Source organism: Populus alba, chromosome 3 (assembly GCF_005239225.2).
Source record: "Populus alba chromosome 3, ASM523922v2, whole genome shotgun sequence".
Classification (NCBI taxonomy): Eukaryota; Viridiplantae; Streptophyta; class Magnoliopsida; order Malpighiales; family Salicaceae; genus Populus; species Populus alba.
Window position 1 is genome coordinate 13,216,837 of NC_133286.1, and position 24,311 is coordinate 13,241,147.

The following is a 24,311-nucleotide window of genomic DNA, read 5'->3' on the forward strand; positions in this document are numbered from 1 at the left end:
TAGATCTAATTTGATTCACAAAGATTATGGAATTTAATTAATAGTATAAAATACTGGGGATCAACTACTACTAGCTAATTGAAATATTATTTTTATATGTATATTTAAGTCTCAACAAGAGTTTAATTTTACCCGAGAAAATATATATAATATATCAACTAGAGGGTAAGATGATGCGTGAGAGTCATGGATTGCTTGAAAGAGGCGAATCCTGGCATCAAGAAAATCAAGGATTAGAGGCAAGGAAGAATGCACCCTTGTGTGTTTCTCCAATGATACTGAATCATTCCCTTCCGTTTTTTCAAAGTATTTTATAACAAGAAAGATTATCCCAAAGGAACAAAACAGGTATCAAACTCGACACCGCGGTAGCTATAAAAATAATCTTAATTATAAAAAAAAATTAAAAAAAATCAAAAATTAGATTATAAAAACAGGGATAAAGGCAGGAAAAGTCACTGGTCATGAGTTTCACGTAATGCATGGTCTACAGATTTCCATCGAAGTCGTCATTGCGTGAGTCAGCTAGCTAGGTCATGTGTGGAGCTTATTTTTGGTCGGGATTGCCAGGAAAGGTGCTGTCCTCTGTGGCGAAGATTCCATGGACGGATCGAAGAATCAGTCGTCTTGATGTAACAGTGCTTCGTTTTTTATTTGGATTGGTCCAAGCCACCAAGGGAAAGGAGCACCGAGTCCTTTTCTGTGCCTAGCAGCATCGCTCTCCAGATACTAGTCAAGGCATGAAGAACCTGCCATTTGTTTAACTTCAGGCAACGGTTGCCGGAGCTGTTGGATGTGATTTTTTTTTGTTTTTTTTATAATCGGATAGACTCAAATTGCACTCTCCGGTGTGTTGTCGAAAAATAAATAAATAAAACTCCATGGAAATGATTGGAAATATACACTTGCCGGCTGCCGCACCCCTTCTCCTCGTTAAAGAAACGTTATCCTTGATGAGAGAGATGTATTGGGCTGCGTCTTAAATTCTTCACACATGAGCTGCCAGTTGGTACGGCTATGGTGGCCCGGACTACTTAATTTCTTCTGTGTTGATAATATCATGGAGAGCCCCAATTTTAATGAGGTTTGTCCTTGCAAGAGAAGTTTAATAGAGTTGGTATTGCCTTGTAACTATGTTGAAAATGTAGATTAAGATTATAAATTTTATTTATTTATTTAATTTCTTGTTCTGTAGAGTGATTAAACATTTTTTTATGTTAAAAATGATTTATGAGTTCTTTAGCTACTTTAAGATGAAAACAAGTTGAATAGTTTTAGAATTCAAAACTTGAATTCTGATTTTTCAATTATTAGAGAGGTGATTGAAGAATTATCAAACAGATAACAAGTAATTTGTCACAACCAATAATGTATTTTCTATTTAAAATACTAAGGATAATGCTATATCATTTATTTTTCAATAAATAAATAAATAGACTAAGCATAAAGATAAAAGGTCCATCTGTCTAGACTTTTGTACATGTTAGGCCAAATAACACTTATTTTTTATTTTATTTTTAACTATTTATTTAAAATTTAATTACTATCCTCTTTTTTTTTTTTCATAATCCTTTTGTTCCAAACAACTAGAATTAACATTTAAAATAAAATAAATAAAAACATGTAAAATAAAAAAGAACAATCTCCATAAAATATGTATGTATTTTTACTATTTATCTTTTTATTTTTACTAGGAAAATCAGCCTTTTACTTTAGTATTTTATTATTACTAGCAATTTTTGTATTTTATCAGTTTATATATTTTATTAAGTGTAAATATATTTTTTTGTTCTCAAATAAAAAAATATGGTAATTGAAAACACATTAATAAAACCCTCACTTGTTTTAGTATAAATTATCTTGAAATTCTATTAAATGCAGCGTTTTTGACATTTGACATGACTAATCTAATTTATAAGAGAAAAGATTGGTTCAGACTTCAGAACATGTTGTCATTGAACAGAGTTGAAGGCCGATCGTCATGATTAAAAAAATTCGAAAAGATGTTTGCATCATGAGGCTGCATGTTCTACGCGATGGAAAGCAAATAGGGGACCTGGCATAAAATTCTCAGATCCTGATATATATATATATTTTTTCCAAATTCCAATGGTCCTCCTCGTCCCCCTGACATCACAATTAAAATAAAATCATTTTAAAAAATATATATATAAAAAATTAACTTGCATTTTCTTTTTAAATTTATTATCAAAATCGTTAGTCTTAAAACATCAAAACTCAATTTTTAATTAATTAAATATTAAATAATTAAATATATATAGAAAAATTAAATTATATAAAAGAATAAGAAAAAAAATTAACAGAATAAAAATCAAAATTGAAAAGAAAAATCAATTTAGCAAAAGAATACAAAAAAATAAAAAAAATGAAGATCAAGATTGACATGCAAAATTAAAATATTTTTTTTAATTTAATAGTGGAATTGAAAATAAAAATAACCTTAAAAAAAAATTTAAAAGAATGAATATTGAATTGGTAAAAATAATATATCATAATTTGGATTGAAAGATTAAATTAAAAACAAATAAAACTTTTTAAAAAATAGCCAAAAAAAAAATAAAAATAAAAAACAAATTAAAAAATATAATATATGTCAAATTGAGATTAAATGATGAGATTAAAAATAAATAATTAAAATATTTACAAAGTGACCAAGAAAAAAAAAAAAAAGAATAAGGATTGTACTTGAAATACTAACAACAGAGAGGAAGAGTTGTCATTTTAAGAGGGGACCACTAACAACAAACCATATACAAATATAAACTTAAAAAAAAAAGAGAACGTGGTGACACTTCTAATAACACAATGGAAATGTATTCTTTAACGCTATGAGGGTTGTAAGCGTCGTCTGAAAGGAACGAACGCCTCCTAAACGTGCCAACTATTTTTTATTTTATTATTAATTTTTTTCTTTATTAAGAGACCCAATTTCCCCCTAGCTAACCTATTAATAATAATAAAAAAAAACCTTTGTAAAGAGAGGGAGAAAAGGCTCCTCAATGCAAGTTTTTAATTTTTAGCTTCTTAGAATATTTTGGTTTTTTAGCTATGTTTTTTTTATGTCTATTCAAATATCAAACTGTCACTCATTTGACTTGACAATTACAAGAAAACCATTTTGAAAGTATAAAATTGCTCCTTCACTTTGGTTTTAGATTTTTGTTACAATGATATTTTAATTGTTTCATTTGTAATTAATATAGAAAAAAATTTATCTGTCCCTGATGAATATAGTAATAATTAATGGGCCTTGTAAAAAGATTCTAATGCTCAATAGCTAGTGTTAATTTTTTTAGTGTAGGAGGTAGAATTAGAATCATGAAAACACTGCTCTACTTATAAGCTAGAGTAGAAATCCCTCTTGTTTTAGCTTTGGTTAATATAATAGGATTACTCGTGGTTTTGTTTTATGGTTTTTTCAACAACTTTATAAATCACTAAAACTATATTTATGTATTTTGTAATTAAATCTTAATATTTTAATATAGAATAATAAAATCAAATTGTATGAATTTATTGTTCCCAAGCTAAAATTTCTCAGTTACAAATATGAATTGCTTGTTTTTATGTAAATCACAAATCTTATCATATTTACTGAAAGACAAATTTGAAATAAATAAATGAGCATTATAAAAAAATTAGAAATCGAAAGTAATGGATTAATTGGTCAGGAATGAAAAAATAGTCACATGACCAGATGAAGATGACAAATAAAAAAATCAATGCTAATGTTTGTATTCAAATAGTAGAAACTAAATTGAACAAATAAAAAACATTGAGGATTAAAAAGAAGTATTGCATCGGCTGAGTAAAACTAGCAAGTGTTTACATAACACTCATAGTTTCTTGAAACCCATACTTTAAATAAAAATTAAAATAAAATAAAATAATATAAATCAAATTTTCCTGACGGTGTAACACACCAAAGCATCAGCAATTCAGGCTTGTTGTCAACACTCTTCAACGACAACAGCTGAAGAATGCTGTCAGTTTATCATTACCGAGTCTAGAACGTCTATTTTCTTTTTCTTTTTTAAAAGAAAATTCAAATAACCCATCAAATTCAAATATAATAACCTAACCGACCGTGTCGATATCTTACTGATTCCATGCAATAAAATATAAACCGAGAAAAGCAAGGGAGTAGTGGACCAATAAAAAGGGTAGAGACGAGTTTCGAAGCACTAAGCAGAGGAAGGAGAGGCTGATGTGTCGCGGGGAATATTTAATTTTAATCCCCAGAAATAATAGCAGTGTGTAAGGAAATAGAAAATAAACAAAAGGGACAACCGACAAAGTGACAAAATGAGGAATCTTCGTGTTCTATTGGCACCTTGCATAATCCCACAAACCCGTGGGACTGGCCTTTCATTTTGTGCGTAATCAACAAAGGGAGGAAAAAAAGGAGGAGGTGAACCCTAGCAAGATTAAAAATAAATAAATAAATAAACATAAAAAGTACACCAAGATGTGGTTGGCGACATGCCCAAAAGCCTTGCAGAGCGGCACGCAGTTGTACGCTAATGGTAGATGTGAAAAAACATGGTGGCGACAGGTGGAGGTTTCTGATTTCACAGCAAGGAAAGCGGAAAAGTGGTGCTTCGCTTTTGCCTCTTGTGGTGCTACGTGGTAACTTCTCCGCCATTGCCATGGACGGACAGGCGAACCTAACAGATTTCACCTCATAGGCTGTAGAAGTAAAAGAATCATAATTGACCCAAAATCTTTCAAGTGGAAGAATCATTCTTCGTGGAACATGTCAAATTTTCAAATACTACAACTTTTTCCCATTTCTTGACTCTCTCAATGGCTAAGTGGCCCTTTTCATCTAAAACTTGAGGACTGCTTTCGCGTGTGACTTGGTCATATTCAGCTGCATGAACTTTCCTCGTGTGTCGGCTAGTTACTTTCAATATGGATCCATACATATTTGATGCAGACATTAATATATATATATAAGTTTTCAATGTTTATTTTGCCATGTACGGGGTAATTTTGCTTTTTAATCCAAAATTATTTAGCCATATACAGGGATAATATAGTCTTTTTCTAATGGTCAAAAAGTCATTTACGAATTGAATGGGATGAAGAAAGTCTTTACACAATTTTTAAGCATAGGAAAATTATACATAGCTAAAATTGAACCTAACATTCTTCCTTCATCAGACCTAACCCTTTCGGCTTCAAGAATCTAATTATGCGTGCAAGAAGAATAGATAGAAATTACAGGAGCCCAGAATCGATCCATTTCAGAGGAATTTATATATTCCAATTATAGATCAACATAAAACTATCCTCGAAACGTCAAGAATGGAGTGGCTGTGAAGAATCAGTACAGGTATATTGCATCTGTACGTATTCAATTGCTAGAAGCATCAATGCAAGGCACGTTATATATATATATATATATATATATATATATATATATATATATATATATATTGCTAGGAAGCTAGAGATGAAGATGAAGGGCATGTGCAAACACATGCTGTGACATCACAAGCCCACTTGGCCATACATCAATAAGAAATTCACCTCAACTTGCTTCGGAGAAAATGCATAAGATTTATGCTTCCCTTCTTCTGATTCTATAATGATAATGTGGAGGAGATGCAGTGAAGCTCCTCTCTGTTGTTAATAGCAAAGTTGCTTTGATCAGACGAGTTGATTTCTTTCTTAATTCCTTGAGATTCGGCCTCGATTACGTAGAAAAAAATTACAGCTAAAAAAATAAAACCAACATGTTATTTCACCATTTCAAGCTCCATACACAAATCACTGTGGGCGGCGTCATTAAAGAAATAATGTTGTTTTTTAATCACTTTTTAATCATCAAACTTTGGTTCTTTTCAATTTCATCCTCGAAGTTATGTTATTATTTTGTGCTGTAATTTACTTTTCTTTGCTAAACTCGCTCCCGCTGAGGGTGTAAGAAAATTCCAAAACTGAATTAAATAATAATTTTATAAAATAGAATGTGTAAAAAAAAAAACATAGCTAACTTTGCAAAAGACATGAAAAACTTAATTTGATTATAGTTTATGCATTACTTGTTTCTTATAGTTTTTTAATGTTATGTTTTGATTTTAAATTTTATTTTTGTTGTATTTCAGTTCTTGAGTGTTGACAAAAAAAAACAAAGATATTGAAAAATAAAAAAGAGGTAGAAAGAAGTTGGTCAATCACATTCTGGCCATGCAAAAATTTAATTTTAATCTCAACAAATTTATCTTATAGAGTGGAGTTCCATCAAAGTAGTTTTAAACTCAAGTTAATCGGTCAAAGTTATAACTAAGGTCATGTGATAAGAATAACTCTATAGAAAAAAATTTAAAACAAATTATGAAACTCAATTATCAATCAATTTAATGTTGAAGAATGAAATTAAAAGAAATATTAATTAAAAAACATAAATCAACCTAAGTTAACTAGCCAAACTCGCTATCCAGGTAATGAGACCGAAATAATCTAATAGAACAAAAAAATAAAGCTTAGTTCTAAATCAACCAAATGTTGAATGATGAAACTGGAGAATAAAACTAAACTAAAAAAAGAATAAAAAAACCCGAGTTAACCCACAACTCGGGATAAATAATATCAATATTGTAGGATAATTTTTTTTTTTAAATAATAACATGAATTAACCCGGGTTAACTCATTAAACTCGTAATTCAGGTAATGATACCGGAATAACTTTACAGAAAAAAAATAAAATCTAATTTTAAATTAATCAAATATTAAAAAAAAAAATAAGTAAAAAACTAATTCAAGTTAATCTATTAAATGTATGATCTCATGATATAAATACAAGTGTTTTGTGACCAGATCAACAACAGTATCAGCTTCCCTTTTAATTTATACTATACTAGCGTTAGCACACAAACTTTCTCAGCAATGATCATAATTGAAGCTGATTTTTTAATACACACTAACTAGCTAGGGGGATAGGTGATAATAGGCTTCAATAATATCCCTGTTTTCAAGTTAAATATATAGTTGACTTTTGAGGCATACTTGATTCTAACATCAAATTCCTTGATCTTATTTATAGACGACCAAAGGGATTAGTTTTGTTAGTGAAAATGTACTTGATTGTGGTTCTTTGGCCTCCTGTCCCCTGCCTTATGACTTGTGATATACGGGCATCCCCACAACAATTATATATATATATGCTTACATATTATTGATCAAAAGCAGCGAAAAGAGATCATTTATCGTATTTTTGATACACTGTGCAGAGACATCATCATTGCTTTGAAGCATTCCCTCTGCTACACATATTGAAAGCTAGATGTGTGCTGCTAAAGCTAAATTAGCCAAGCAAGACCGACCATCTTGCAAACGGGTTCGAGCTAGATTGATTTGGTTCACGCTTAATTTGTGCCAATTTGGAAGCCAGATGACAACCAACCCAGCCTGTTCACACCTGATCAGGCTTCAAGGCTGTGCTCGAAGCGCACGGTAGCGTAATCCCAGAAAGAAACACCTCCACAATATCAACCAGCTAGGGCAAGACATGTCCGATTCCAACGTCTCGTTTTCACCTTTTTAACACAACCTCTTAGGTTCTTTTTACAATCTAGAGCTCTTCCCCCCCGGGATCCTGGTGTCCTCGATCCACACACATACATCGTCATCCTACCTTGCGTCCCGTTTGGCCTTGTCTGTGTCTAGAGGCACGATGCATTTTGCTGATTAAGACTTCACTAACCCCTCATTGATGTAATTAATATGTTTCGGATCACCCACTTTTCTCAATTAATTTAGCCTCCTATTTGGTTTTGAATATTGTAGGGGTCGGTCCACTTTTGTCCACATTAATTTATAGGACGAGGATTGGTTTAGGCCAAGAAAAGGTGGTGAATATTTATCTACAACATACCTACTTTGGAACCAAGTTGAAGAAAAGAAAGAAGACATCATCAAGAGTGATGTTGATGCTGGTGGAGACTCGGTGCTGATTGGATAAAACACGAGTTGTGTGGGTCTCCAACGCTGCATTTGTTTATGTTGTGGCCAAATGGTGTTCGAATAATATTCCTTAAACAAGCGGTCATAGAGAATGCGACACAAGGAGGGAGAGCGATCAATGTCATGATTGTATACGAGGACGGCAATTGGCCCAAATCTTTCAAAACAAGACTTTCTTTCTTTCTTTCTTTGCATAGAACTAGAGATGTTTTTGGATTCGGAGATCAATTCAAGTGGGATTTGCCGGATTGGATCTTTAATTTAAAGGAATTTCAAGAAATAAATTAAATATTATTGAATACCATAACAAAACAAGGGAAGAGTTAGACATCGTGTATATATATTCTTGGCAATTAGAATCTTATTTTGTCTTGGAATAGTATTGATCCACCATCATCTATAAGATATTTGCACATAAAATTAATTATTTCTTTAATCCTTCATAAATGTTTGTGGGAGTATATAAATACACATTGGAGGCTCTCTTAACTCCTCTCGTTCTATGTATAAAAAATTAATGATGGGATTAGATATTGATTTCATTTATATTAAATTTGATATTCTTGATAATGAAACACTAAATTTCTTATTCTTTTTTATTATTATTATTATTAATGTGGGTATCCGGGTTAGTTTGTGTATATCTCGACTAATCGTACGAACCTTGAAATTAAACACTATGTAAGTTTTCAAGTGATCCTGATATTTGTAAGACTCAACTAATAACTTCTAGGAACAAATTTGAAACCCGATTAATTGAACTATTTTTCTAAAAAATTATTCTTATTTTTTCAGATATTGAAATATGTTTCGTTTTCTTTGATGGAGTAAATTCTCTCCAAACTATATGTCATCTATCACTTGCTGGTTGCTCGAATTGAGTTCGCCACCTATTTAGATTTTAATCAATCAATCCTATCATGATCAACATTTAACAATCCGTTAAAAAAGAACTCGTTTATGAAATCATGAGACTTGGTGCGGAATCCCTCTCTTTCTCGCCGAAAATCTTGTGTGAAAAACCTTCTATGAGCCCAGATTTTGCCAAAATGTTGGATGGAATGGTTTATTTAATGAATTATTAAATGTAGATCACAACAAATACTGATTGATCAAATTCTAAATAGTTGGAGGATCGATCAGGAAAATTGATAGTGGGAATATATATGCATAATAGTTTGGAGGGAAATTTGTCATTTCACCTAAAATTGAACAAGAACACTAAAGAATCGGAATCTCATTGGAATAGATTTTATTTTATTGAATTAATGAGTATATCTTTTGGAGAAATTCATTCGACATTATCTAAAAATGGAATTATAACATTTTATGACTAACTAATTTCGCTTTTCAATTGAGATCAAAAAATTATTTTATAAAAAAATATTTTTAATTGAGATTGGTTTGAAAAAAATATATATTTGGTTAAAACTGTAGTTAAAATTGAGGTTGAACAAAAAATAATTTAATATATTTAGTTAAGAATTTTTCATGACTTCCTGAGTGTGCAACAATATCAAGTAAAATATCATCAAGAATAAAATTAGAATTGCTATTAAATTCTACAAATACTATGTCATCATGAAATTTTCTTCAAATATAATTATATAGTATCATTGAATAATGCTAAACAGTAAACACTAGTTTTTTTAATAAAATAAAATGCATGAGAAATTTTGTTGGATTCCTTTTATTTTATTGGGTTGGACCCAGTTTAATACATTTAGATTGGGGCTGAAACTTATCCGGGTCATGAACAGTGGAGAGTAATTCGCTCTCCACTGTTCACGTGAATAGTGGAGCAACTGAATTAATTCACGTGAACAATGGATTAGAATATAATTTTTTTTTTGTTAAACCGCGGTCACAACCGCAATTTAAGTGGGTCCCATCAAAATAAAATTTAATTTTTAACTTAATCAAACATTAATATTTATAATTAACTATGAATCTTAGCCGCAATTTCAATGACAAACGGGCACTTAAAAAAATTGAGCAAGAATGATATAGTATGATAGGCACTTATCATGTATATTCATGGTTCTGTCAATTCAACCAAAGTTTAATTTGCTTTTAAAAAAAATTAAAAATAATATTAAACTAATTTTTTTTTTTTTACAAAAAAAAATTGAAACAATGATTGATAATATGTCTTCTTTGTCATGACCCATACCCGTTTTAATAACCTTGTTTTTTTTAATATATTTTTATTAAATTAAATAATTATAAAAAAAAAATTTGCACAAAAAAACAACTAATAAAATCATTAAGAGGAAATTTATTTCTTCAATTTAAACTTCATCTTGTTGCTAATGCAGCTCTTTGTTACTTCAATGAAAGCATTTTTTTTTTTGTAAGCACTATGTTTAAATAAAAACTCTTCATGATCTTAAATAAATTTTTTAAATAATTAAAATAACATTTTAATATTTTGTATGTGATCAAATGAAAATCAATAAATATAATAAAATCATGTTAAAAATCTAAAAAAAAGAATATAAATTTTATTCATTAGATATTTATGATATTTTTTTTGTTGCATATTAGATGCATAATAATTAAAAAAACTATTTAAGAACAATAGAAAAATTGAATAATAAATTAAATATCATGTCAAACATTTTTTTTATAATTCATTTCAATAAAAAAAAAAAAATATTGGAAAAAAGACCGTAGAAAAGTGCATTGGCCAAAGACATGTCCACATGTCTGACCTTACAAAAATAAAAGATGGCCCTTTTTTTTTTTTTTTTAGTTTGTGCCTTTAAAAAAAAAAATCAAATATATATAATGTATTGTTTGCTTGTTTGAATTCCAACCATTACAGAGATAGTTGGAAAATCAAATTGGTTTTTTTTAACTTATTCTAACATACAAACACTTAATAAACATACTTGGAATCTTAATAAATTAATATATCAACTTAATTAAAATATCTTCAAATCAATTAAAAAAACATAAAATTAAATAAAAAATAATAATTCCCAACCATAATTTACTTTTCTCAGTAAAATGAAAGTTCAATAACACTCCTCTATGTCCTTATATTTTTATATATTACATTATTAGAAGTAGAAGAAGGCACTGTGACATCACATGCAAGGCCATTCACACCTTTTCAAAGATAAGATCAGCCATTCATGTAAGCCCCCCTTAACACTTCATGAAAATCTGGCTGTTCCACCTTAGGCAATGTTGCATTGTGCCCTACTCTTTCTACTTCTTAATTTTCAATGCCATCATCACCTCATTGATTCATCACTTGATTGGAAATTAACCCCCCCATGAACTGTGTTAATTAAGCTCTATCAGCTTAATTATTGATCGCCTGTGCTTGTCTTGAGAATAACTGTGAGTTGATTTGATCAAGCTTTTTATTATGCTCATCTGTCTTCTCTTGTAAATGTTGAATATGCTCATCCATCTTCCTACCATGCTTATAACACCCCACCTTACCAGTAAGATATTATCTGTTTTAGCTTATGAACCTCACGGGTTTACTCTTGGCAGTCATGCATGACCTCAAAACGTGTCTTGCTAGTAAAGGTGAGCATGTTTCATGTAAAGCCTTTCCCCAAGTCCTCACCTGCCGATGTGAGATATTACAACTCATCCTCTTTAAGGAGCCCGATGATCCTGTCGGCATCATTGGATAGCCAGTGAACTGGCATCTCATATCAAATATAACACCCCACTCCACTAACAAGAGTTATTGCCTGTCTTAGCCTATGGACCTCACAAATTTGTTCTTGCCAATCATGCATAGTCCCAAAACACATCTTACTAGTTAAGGTGATCATGCTCATATAAGGTCTTTCTCTAGATACTCACCCATCGATATGGGATAATAGAATACTACTTTATAGTCTTGATTTTATTATTTTCGACCCTTATTACCCCTTTTTTATAATACAAATAACATTTTTTCATTCTTGAAAAGTGTCTGATATCAATTGTAAGGTGATTCCTTACAAGTTATTAGAAAAGAGAGGGAGAAATAGAAGAAATTCTGGGGAGAAGAGTTTATGCAATATTCTGCAAATGTTCATTGGATTTTTCTTGAGTTTCTCATGTAATGCCATCAATTGTTATATATACAAGGCATCCTTATTGAGCTAACTTCTCTAAATGTGATCTATTACTAGACTGATCTATTACTAGAGAAAGTGTTTTTTTTTTTAAAAAAAATAAATCAAGACAATTTTTTTATATTTTTCTCGTCAATATATCAAAATAATAATAAAATATTTATAATTTATAATTTAAAAAAATTAAAAATTATTAAAAATATAACTATACCGCAACGACGATCAATTTCTTAACTAACTCTCGTGATTGCCAACTAACTAGTAACAAAACAAGCAATGCGAGATAAACAAGAATTCCTGTCAAGCCTTGATCACTCTATCCGACCTACAGCTCAACCAACTCTGCCTCTCTTAAGTTCTGCATGTGAGAATGTTATCACATTGGTTTCGTGAATGTCCCTTCGAGATTTTAAAAATCATGAGAATTTTGATTTTCAAAACCTGGTTCGAACTTCGTAAAATAGTTTCGGAAAAGAAATTTAACCAGTGGTGTTCCTCGTAAACCGAGTCCGCAGTCAATTTTTTTTTTTAATTTTTTTTTATGTGTACAAGAAGTTTCACCAGAATACAACCACACTGGATAAAGCACGGCATAGCAGCCTTTGCCTTGCACATGTCTTGCCTTTATTTATTTATTTATTACTTTGTTTTTTACATTTTTGCACCTGATGTAGACGTCAAGGATTATATTCCAGGTTTGGAGATGTGAAAAGATAAAAAACTGTGCTCCAAACGTACGTATACCAGAAACGGAAAGTGAGGTGATAGCGTATTGCTCGCTTGGGCATTTTTGTCAATACGAGAACATTTGAGAAACAGAATCTCATGGCTTCCCTCTCTCGTCTCTTTAGCTGAAACTTCTGTAGTAAGACTACCTAAATGCCCTCAGGTGGACAAGCGTCAGCCCTGGAGAGCGAGTTGCCGGCTCCATCCACACCAAAACGTACAAGCAAAGCAGGGAAGCCTCCATGCGGTGGTTGGACCATTGCTATTTGATTCCACTAACGAGGGTCGTAGTTCTTGAAATATTAAAAAAAGAGCTCTTTTGTCACCACGCCAAGATTATTTGCTTACTTCCACTGACGCCACCGAGCTTAATAAAGAATCTTTTATTTTTTTTTATTTTTAAATCATTTTATCAAAAATAATTTTTTAAAAAATAAAAAATATTATTTTAATATATTTTCAAATATATTTTAAAAAATAACAATAACTATATTCTTGAACAACTTTAATGCTGCTTAATTGTTTTCTTTTCGTTCCTTTTTTGGGTTGAGGAAAATGAAAAATAGAGCTTGAATTTTCTATAATTCTTTTGTTCCATCAAGCTATATTCTCCCTCTCACGGATCAAGTCAAACGATAACTAGTGTAAAAACGTTGACTGAGTTCTAAAACTTTTCAAGGCTTCGTAAATTAATCATTGGACACAACCCTCGCTTGATAAAAAGAATCCCAACACGCTAGTCTCGTGCAGGGGTAACTACTTTGTATTGCCGAGCTATACGCTACAAGGTGATAAATTAACAAAATCAAATATACATGTCGAGTGGATTTCTTGGATTTATTATTAAATCCATTAAGCCTGAAAACACTTTTTTTTTTAAAAAAAAAAATCAAGATATATATATTTTTATTAACGTATTTTTTTTTTATCTTGGTTAGCGCCAGGTTTATTGCTTTAATCATTATTTTTATTAAAAAATTAAATATTTTATAATTGTCAAAACATTTTTTAAAAAATCAAAATACTATATTCATATTTTATGTGTCATTAAAAATATTATAAATGTGATAAAATCATGTCTAGAAATCATGTTAAAAATATCATAAAAACCCATTGTTTAATTACTTTTAACCTAAAAATATCATGAAAACCTTGTTAAAATATTTTCAACCTTAAAATATTCTTTAATCAACTTAAAAATTTAAAATCTAATTAAATTAAAATAAAATTTATAGGTTCTAATATATTTTTTGGGCATATTTAAAGAACAAAACCATCTTCTTTGAACTCTATTCTCTAAGTAAAAATCCAATAACACTGAATTTGATCTTTTTTCCAGTTAGAAATTATCTAGCAAGAACTTTCTCTCTCTCTTTCTCTTTTTCTAAAGACTTTGTGTTTTTTTTTTAATATTGAAGGATTAAAATGTGAAAAAAGAATGTTTAATATCAAAATATAAAAAACTCAAATAACAAGGACTAAATAATGTACAGTGTAAAACTTGAGAGATAAAATTGAAGTATTTTACATGTTTTTAAAAATCATATATTTTTTTTGTCATTGTTTTTTAAATTTTTTACTTAATAATAAGCTAAAATTTTATTTTGTAAAATCACTTTAATTTAACAATAGAATATTTTATGACATGTCAAATATGCAAGAATATATAAATAGGAAATAAATCTCAACGTATTAAACTATAATAACATAATTTATAAGGGTTACACTGAAAAAAATAAAACTTAATAACTGAATTTAAAATATTTCAGAAAGCAAGAAAAAAAATATACGTAAGTGGTGAGATGGATAGCTTGATGTGCGGGAATAAACCGTGATGTACTGATGGGCATTAATTTCCCCCTTTTTTTAATTTAAAGTTTCAATTTTAATACCACAAGAAATAACAACTTTACCTTTTCCGCTACGGGTTTGCTAAATTTTCTGGACAAGTATTTTCTAATTTTTGTGACTTAAACAATACTGCTTCTCGTGATCCAGAGAGAGAGAGAGAGAGAGAGAGAGAGAGAGAGAGAGAACGCTAAGACTTAAAAGCTGGGACCGGTGATTTATGGGTCCGTGAAACCTGCTGTAACCGCCAGCTAATCTTGTCCTGGCAATACCACCCACGGTAGCACACAAGACGTTTAAAACTGCGCTCCCGTTTCCCGCCACGTATACATCACTGTACAAGGATATCTCCACGCGTCGAGCTCATGTCTTTTTTTCCCCCGAGGCACGACTGGTTGGGCTCCGAGTTAGTTCCGCTTGGTTGACGGAATCCAGAGTGAATGACGACCGTGTCCTTGGTGTTTTCGTCAAAAGAACGAGCAAGAGCAAGGACATAAGTGTCATGTGAAAAGTAGTCCAACAAACTTAGAAGGTAGGTGATGATGATTCTTCGCAAAGTCGGCCGCCCGAAGGAAAAAAGTACAAACGGCTTTTATTTCACATCCGGTATTGCTGTCACCTATTTTCACCGTTCAGCTTTCGTGGTTCGTTTAGATGAACGGTTCGATTTTCTCATTGTACACGAATCGTCGCTGTACATTTCTACACGTGACAATTACGTCTTTCCAGCCACTTTCTTGTCTCTGACCAGAATACCAACCATAAACTCTTCGGTAGCACCGTCGAGCGAATTGTCTCAAATAGCCTCGTATAAGCATCCCTTTCATATGCTCTTTCCCTTGAAAGTTGAAATACATGGAAAATATTTATCGGTGTAATTCGTTCCTTGCCAGAAGTCATTTGAACAAATTTTGATTTGAATTTCCTCCACAAATTATATTTAATTTCTCATTTACATTTTGGCCCACATGAACAACATTTATTTATTAAAACATGAATGAAAATCTAAAAAAAATAAATTAAATTCGATCTCAAATTTGTTCAAGACTACCTCTACCAAATAATTTATCAAAGATCTAATTATTCTTGACAATGCCCAACTAAGACTGGCTACCTTTTATTTATTTATATATCTATTCTCAACGCAGATTAAATTATATCAAAAAATATTCATATCTAAATCAAATATTGTTATTTTCAACGAACGAGATGATTTTGTATAGATTATATAGCATGTAAAATTACCCTAAATAAGGTTGTTTTTAGAGACACAAGTGGACTAATATAGCAATAATACCTCCAACAAAAAAAAATATTTTCTAACCAATCATTGAGATAGATATCGTATTTTAAGTTAAATTATGAAAAAAGTCAACATCTTCACCATATTTTTGCTGTTAAGGTTGTAAAAGGGGGTAAAATAGTAAAAGTGTCTACAATGGAAAGCTTTAAAAAGAAATAAAATGGAAAAAAATTGGAGTCTTTATTATTAAAGTTGCTTTTAGAAGTATTTTTTTATTTAAAAATATATTAAAATAATATTTATTTTTAATAGTAATACATTGAATAATCTAAAAATATTAAAAGAATAATTTCAAATAACAAAATCAAAACAAAATTGAAAAGCACTGCCTGGCCGCGCGAAAAACAGTGACAACAAATGAAGCGGAAATAAACGCGTTTTGGCCGGCAAGGCGTTTGGTTGAACCACCTAACAACTACCACCACTTTCCTCCATCCTTCTCTCTCTTTCTTTACTCAATTCCATTTTTTTTTTTCTAATTTTTAAAAAATTGAAAAGTAGTACGAGTATATTTTGTTTTTTCACTATAAAACTACAAGTTATCCTCTTTAAGGCTTTTTCCCGGTTTTCTAAGCCATTCCCTTCTTTTAACTTTCTCTCTCTTCCCATCTTCCTTTTCTTTTCACTCACTGTCTTTTCTTTTCTCTCTCCACACCTTCCACCGTTAAACTTTCGTTCCTCGCCGGAAACCGCTCATCTCTCCGGCGTATAGCCTCCGTATGCTGCCGGCGAACCCGAGAATTCGAATTCACTGATTTGTTTGGTTTCGTGTCTCTGCCTCCGTTTCTGACAACTACTTTTTCCGGATCTTCTGAGATTGGCTCTGTTTGTTCGTTCTTTGCGCGTTTTGAGAGAATGTGGCGTGCTTGGTTGTGATTAATTGTTTTGTTGAAGAAGATCTTGATCTAGGGTTTGGAATTCGTGTATTTTGTTGATTTCAGTTGTGTTTTTGTTGGCTACAATTTGATTAAAACGGAGGCGTACAGTGACCGTCCACGGAATGAAATGGTATGTGGTTTCTCTTTCCTAATTTAAATATTTCTTCCATCTTTTAAATTTAATGCTTATAACGCTTTGTTCAATAGTTATGGAGTTAATTTATTCCAGTTTCTATTGGACAGATCTTTCACATTGCTCTACCATGCAATGGTGATTTTGATTTCTGGATTGTATTTTTTGGAAATTTAAGTATATTTTTTTAGCTTCAGTTTGATTTATTAAACCGTGTTTTTATTGTTTTTCGATTCTTCCAATCTCTGTTTTTGTTGCATTTTCTGTTACGCTTCAAAGACTAATTTTAATTTTAATTTTTTGAAGATGTTTAACTATTTTTATTTTTTTTCTAAATGAGTTTTATAATTTATTTTTCGGATTTCAATTTAATTTTAGCCTGCTAACAAGCTGCACGCAAAGATGACAAGATGATGCTTCCATTTTTTTTTAGTTCTCTCATTTTTCATGTGCCTGTAAAAATTGTGAATGATGTGTGTACGCGTGTATTTGTTGAACGGTAGCTTTGACCATGCTTAGAAGTTCCGCGGATAAAGATAAAAAGAGTTATAGAATAGAAAAAATGACCGTAAAGAGTTGATATGGTCATAGACGTAGTTGGTTCAAATTGTACTTTTATTAGTTTGAAATATTCCTTGGATTTATTGAATTTTTGACTCTCAATTCAACATGGGTCCTGTGGATACTCTCATTTTTGGCTTTGATTGTGGTGATAAATTGATTAATTGATATGACCACAAATGGTTGACTCTGTATTACATTCTTTGGGGTGGAAAGAAGCGGGGCAGTATTGAAATTTCTTTGGGGCTATACAATTAACATGAATGCACGGTAACTTCCTGTTGGTGACTTTCTACAGTTTTCACTTTAGGTGAATTTTTTTTGTTTGTTGTCTTTTTATTTGATAATTTGGTCGTTCATTTCTGAACTTTGACATGATTTCTTGAATCATGCATTGAGTGTTGACTTGCTCCAGCCCATTCTGGATTGCATTGAACATAAATATTTCTGTGGCTGAACTCATTATAAGTTGAAATAAACAATGCAGATGCTTTGTTTCGTGTCTGTGAAACTGAAAATGCTTTATGAATTTGTGTTTAATGCTGGTTGCATTCTTGAATTAGAGTTTTATATATTCTCATATCTTCTATCAAAATACATGCTGCACCTGATGTTGATGCTTTGCTATCTAAATATAAGGTTGAAAGTGCATTATTTATCATGCATTTCGTTTCTTTTTTTATCCATATATTGATCGGAATCTATTGTGCTGCCTTTTGTTTTGAAGGTGGAAGGAAGGGTATGCTTGTCCAAAGAAGCTCGAAATGGGCTAGAATATTTGAAGCGCAAAAGGCTTCAAAAAATGAAATTACAAAGTGTCACAGAAACTGTAAGTATTCCCGGTATGATGAGTAGAAGCGGAGGTGATGGTTTAAGGGCTTCAGCATCGTGTGGTGTGAGGATAAATGGTAACATGGAATCATTCTCTAGGTCTGCTGGTGCTTCAAGTGGTGGGCAGGATGTGTTTTCAAAGCGGAAAGTGGAAAAGTTTGACACTAGTGATTTAGAATGGACTGAAAAAATCCCAGAATGCCCTGTCTATTGTCCGACAAAGGAAGAGTTTGAGGATCCTTTGGTGTACTTGCAGAAAATAGCTCCAGAAGCTTCAAGATATGGTAATGGATCAACTCAGGTTTATTTTTTCTTATGATGTTGATTGTATTGAATAACATGAAAATTGAACATGTAGGGAGTGTAAAATTCTTCCAATTTTTGTCTCAAATTGGTCTAATTATCTTATAAAAGTTGTTCGTAAACATTGTTTTGTTAAGAGGTAATGTAGTCTTGAAATAGGGTCTCCTATAACAATTTCTTTAAACCATGTTTGTAATCTTGCTGGTCTATCAAGTACTGAAAATCACATGGAAGACACCTGCTTAAATTAGGGTTCATGTAAAAATCTTAAAGTCCTACTTTTGTTTTTGGTTGGCATATCTACCCTGTACTAAGCCTGTATATGTCTATGCTAAAAGCAAGCAGACATTGCTGTCTAATAATCTCTTTTGGCCTCTTTATTAGTTATACAATCTTCTTGGTTTTACTTAAGGTACTGCATGGATTGGAGTATTTCTGTTTCTTTAAAATTGAAGAACATTTAATTCTCAACATTGAGCCACAAGAATGAGAACCTGGGCATGTCTAATTCATGCATGCCCTGCTTCATACAAAAGCATATTATCTAGTGTAATAGACATCCTTATTATTCTTTGTCAGTATTGTCTCGGTCTCATGGGGAAACATTCTTTGTTTTTCTCATAATACGATCTTCCTTCAAGTAACATTTGTGGAAACTGCAAGACTGAGGGTGTTCTTTTGCTTTCTTATTGCCAATTACAAGTTTCTGCTGCCATGTTTTCATCAATCAAATTAATGCAATTTGCATCTTCTTGTTATTCTCCTTCTTCTGAATTTACAGGTATATGCAAGATTATTTCTCCTGTTAGTGCATCTGTTCCTGCTGGGATTGTATTAATGAAAGAGAAAGCAGGATTCAAGTTTACAACTAGAGTACAACCTCTTCGTCTTGCTGAGTGGGATAGTAGTGACCGAGTCACATTTTTTATGAGTGGAAGGTTAGTTCTATTACTTCAAAGAGATATAAGTTCTTACTTGATTGTTTTCTCGGGTTTTAAATATGAATGGTGATTTTCAGAAATTATACATTTCGTGATTTCGAGAAAATGGCGAACAAAGTTTATGCCCGTAGATATTGTAGTGCCAGTTGTCTTCCTGCGACGTACATGGAAAAAGAATTCTGGCATGAAATTGCGTGTGGAAAGACAGAAACGGTTGAATATGCATGCGATGTTGATGGCAGTGCCTTTTCATCGTCTCCCAGGGACCCACTTGGAAATAGCAAGTGGAATCTGAAGGTTTTGATTTTGCTTTTGCATTTATGATTTCCTGTTCTTTATTCTGATGGATAACATCTGCCTAATTTTACCCAAGGAAAAAAAATAAAATTATTTCAAGTATTGGAGTTGGTCAGATGTGCAAAATAAAAACAAAAAGAACCAGGAGAATTTGCAAAGCATCCAGGGAGGGGTTGGGTGGTAAAATGTGTAATATCATGATCTAATGGCTAAAATCAATTCAGCTGGAGATCACAAATCACAGTATGAGAATTTTTTTCACATGAGTGTGCTGCACGAGAAACCCTCACCATTCTCATCAGAAATCAGTGTGGCAAAGAACGGAGTCTTTATCTTTAGAAGGTGTGCCAGAATTCTGGCAATTTGGTTTTCCTGAGCTTCCTGGGTTGAAAAGTGCGAACCACACTTGAGATCTGCTAATAGCCTGATACATGTTTGTTGCCACCCAAGATAAGATTGTTTTGTTTTAGAATGGAGAAATCCTGTTCCATTAGGAACAGGGTACCGTATAGTAGATTGAATATAAAATTTTCCTTCACAAGTAAAGTGAGAAATATTTCAAAACAGGGTAGTGTATACCCCCTTTAATCTTATACCATTCATCAAATAGCTAAAAAAATAATCCCCTTTAGCATCCCACCTAAAATCTCTTCCTCCCTTTTTTTTTTATTATTATTCTACTGCTGTGGATAAAGAGTTGCTTGTTGGGAAAAAAAATAGCTCATTGGTTACTGAAATTTATGAATAATGTCTTTTGTATCTGTTTCTTGTATTGCACGGACAGCCACCAATTATTATACTTTATCCATGTTTGTGATTCCAGAATCTTTCCCGGCTGCCAAAGTCCATTTTGCGCCTTCTGGGAACAGCTATTCCGGTAATTGGTCAATATATTTCTAGTCATATTTGTTAGTGTACTTGATTTATTGACTTGGATTGCACACTTATTTCAGGGGGTAACTGATCCTATGCTTTACATTGGAATGCTGTTTAGCGTGTTTGCTTGGCATGTAGAAGATCATTATTTGTACAGGTATGATTCATACATGTATTCTTTTGTTGTATCCTTTGCTTTGTATTGCTTAGTATATTTTTTTGTTAACATTGATTTAATTGTCAATTTCATTACCTTACTGGCAGCATTAATTACCATCATTGTGGAGCATCAAAAACGTGGTATGGAATTCCTGGTCATGCAGCTTTAAAATTTGAAAAAGTGGTTAGAGAACATGTGTATAACCATGATATTCTATCAACTGATGGGGAGGATGGAGCTTTCGATGTACTTTTGGGGAAAACAACTCTGTTTCCACCAAATATATTGTTAGAACATGATGTCCCTGTGTACAAGGCTGTGCAAAAGCCTGGGGAGTTTATAATCACTTTCCCGAGAGCTTATCATGCAGGATTCAGCCATGGTAAGAAATTGTTTCTTTCAGCTGAGATGATAATAGTTTTGATTTTTTTTTGACTTCCTCATCTTAAATGGATTTTGGGATATTTGTTACAGTATAGCGATAGTAATTGTATTTTCCCTTGTCTATTTGTAGGTTTCAATTGTGGTGAGGCTGTGAACTTTGCAATTGGTGACTGGTTTCCTTTGGGGGCTGTAGCTAGCTGGCGCTATGCACAACTCAACAGGGTGCCTCTACTTCCCCACGAAGAACTTCTGTGCAAAGAAGCAATGCTTCTTTATACAAGTCTAGAACTTGAAGATTCAGATTATTCCTCTGCGGACCTGGTTTCCCATAATTGGATTAAGGCTTCTTTTGTGAAGCTGATGCGATTCCACCACCGTGCCCGCTGGTCTATAATGAAATCAAGAGCATGCAGTGGCCTTTTGCCAAATACCAATGGGACAATCTTATGCACCTTATGTAAACTGGATTGCTATGTGGCATTCCTTAACTGCAGCTGTGACTTGCATCCTGTGTGCCTTAGACATGGTAAGATTTGCTCCATATCTTCCACGGACAACATACAAAATATCTCTTCTTTCTATGATTAGTAATTTTCAATTGTCTTATGTAATTGTGCTGGTTGCACTTTCCAGATTTCAGTTCACTTGACTTTTCATGTGGGACAAATCACACACTGTTTTTGAGGGAGGATATTTCTCATATGGAAGCTGTAGCTAAGAAATTTGAGAAGGAAGATGGAATATTAGAGGAGATTAGACGGCAAGCAAACACTGGTGATGATTTGTATTCTTATCCATTATCAGTGAAGTTTCATTGTGTTCCCGAGGATGGGTACTTTCCTTATTGTGATATAAGCTTTGATTTCAATGCTGAGACTCCAGCGATAACCAGGGAATGTTCACAAGAATTTAGCAAATCCACAAACAAGTATGGCATTGAAAATTTTAGACCTGAATACTCTGAAGCTTCCATTTCCTGTGCTGCATCCACTCTCTGTTCTTTTGGAGAGCCAGTTGAAAGCTTTTCTGCATCTGCTGACAACGTATGATTCCTTTTTTGTTCCTACTTTAGACAAATGTTGAAAAATAAGGTTTTTTTAACATTATGGTTAATGGATTTTATTTCCATCTTTTGGCGGGTAAAGGTGCAGGCTGACTTTAATGCAGGAAAACTTGATCCGGAAAGGTTATTTGAGGAAGGATTGCACAGCAAGCATGAGTACTCAGTATCCTCTCTATCACATGATGATGAATTCTTGAGAATCCAGAAAAGTAATCCGCGTGGGTTAGAGGTTAAATCCAGTGTTGATGAACAAAGTGATGATTCTGACTCGGAGATTTTTAGGGTTAAGCGCCGGTCTTCTCTGAAAGTTGAAAAAAGAGTTGTGAATGATGCTGCATCTTCAAAGAACTCTGAACACCAGGTATAGTTGTTTATTGCTAACTTGACTCTATTTTGGTCACTTAATTTTGTACTCTTAATTTTTTAAATTGCTTGCAAGTCCTGCGTTTCAATGATTTGTCTGTTATATATGGTTCTTGTCTTATTTGATTGTGTTTTAAGGATTCTCAGGTGGTGTATCTTTGAATCTTACCAATGATTTTCTTCCTCTCTCTTTTGCATTCTGTGTTTCCCCTATTTTTCAATGTACTCTACCAGTAAAATGCAAAGAGTGTTTGAATTAAAGCATTATCTTTCCCTGATGTAATTTTCTGGTGTCTTAATGAAATTTGTCTCTAATTAGTTTCTCATAGTAGTGATATTAGATTATTTTGAATTATATGGCAAGTTATTTATAATGCATGCTGTAGTGTCCGTACTTGCACTCATTTGGCTACCATAATGTATTTGAAGTAGATGTGCTGAAAATTAGTCTTCCTGAACTATTGTTGTACTCACATTTTTGATGCTCACATTGGGTCACCTGATACAGGGGCTTAAAAGACTGAAGAAGCTCCAACATGAAGGAGGAAGATTTGGGCAAACGACATCATCAGAATACTTCAGAGCTGATGAATCAAATCATGGTTCCACTTCTTCGATTTCAGATTATAAAGAAGCACCAGAGAGTGCTTCAAAGGAGAGGGTTGCCAGGGGAAGTACCATTCCATTCTCGATCAAGTTCAAGAAGCTGACCTCCAAGGAAGAAATGGGTAGACAGCGAGAACACCACAGATTGGACCGCTTCCAGCATGAACTGGGAAAGACTATGAGGGAACCACCACCTCCTATAGAGATTGGGCCAAAGCGTCTTAAAGTCAGAGGCCCGTCATTTCTAGGTTCAGAGAGCAGGTTAGATTGACTTTTGGATCACATAATTGACGAGAAAACTGGCTGGCCTGCCTCGGGAGTATTATCTAGAGCCTGACTTTGCTAACCTTTTCTTCTCTAATGGGGTTCTAACCACACGGAATATCAAAAGATTGATTCTGGGAGCAGCGGCAAGGATTAACCAACTCTAGGACATACTTTTATTCTTTGTGCAGGCCTCGAATTGGGGCGCTTTGCACGGATGGTGATTCTTCGGGTTCTCATGCCGGGGTGTTTGGCAGGAGAACCTTCCTGCTAGCTGAAAGTAGAAATTTGATTGGTAACTTTGTAAAATTTTTTTAACAGTCAGATTAATTCTTGCAAGGAAACAGTGGGTATTCCACTGCTCCTTCATTTAAAACCAGTCTGCTGCTTCCGCAGGTTCTTTATTCTTTTTGTAGCAATGGACTACTTGAATAAATGCAGAGAAATACCTGTTTTCTCTTTATGTGCGATCATGCCCGCTTCATTTCTTGTGTTTATTTATCTCATACCGACACGCTACATAGCTATTGTACACGCAAGGATTGTTAGAAAAACAAGCTTGGGGATAGATGAACAGTTTAGTATGCTGTTTATGCCTTGTGTATGGCGTGATTTCCTAGTGGACATGGCCACTGGCAGTATGCATGCATGTGGCTGTCACTGCAAGGTGCGAACTTTATTGGCTCACGTGCTT

General features: G+C 32.6%; 1 protein-coding gene across 3 annotated transcripts; it reads left to right on the forward strand.

Moving 5' to 3' along the window:
* Window positions 1-16,471: 16,471 nt before the first annotated feature.
* Window positions 16,472-24,085, forward strand: LOC118051933 (lysine-specific demethylase JMJ13). 3 transcript variants are annotated; one of them, XM_035062722.2, is made up of 11 exons: window positions 16,472-16,965; window positions 18,257-18,644; window positions 19,445-19,601; window positions 19,682-19,901; window positions 20,725-20,778; window positions 20,855-20,934; window positions 21,042-21,319; window positions 21,452-21,847; window positions 21,955-22,364; window positions 22,467-22,745; window positions 23,256-24,085. In XM_035062722.2, the coding sequence occupies exons 1-11, from the start codon at window positions 16,963-16,965 to the stop codon at window positions 23,622-23,624; spliced, it is 2,634 nt and encodes an 877-aa protein (XP_034918613.1). In that variant the 5' UTR covers window positions 16,472-16,962; the 3' UTR covers window positions 23,625-24,085. The 3 variants fall into 3 exon arrangements, with proteins under 3 accessions (XP_034918613.1, XP_034918615.1, XP_034918616.1); XM_035062724.2 differs by having other exon boundaries at window positions 22,473-22,745; XM_035062725.2 differs by lacking the exon at window positions 16,472-16,965 and adding an exon at window positions 17,353-17,799.
* The last annotated feature ends 226 nt before the right edge of the window (window positions 24,086-24,311 follow it).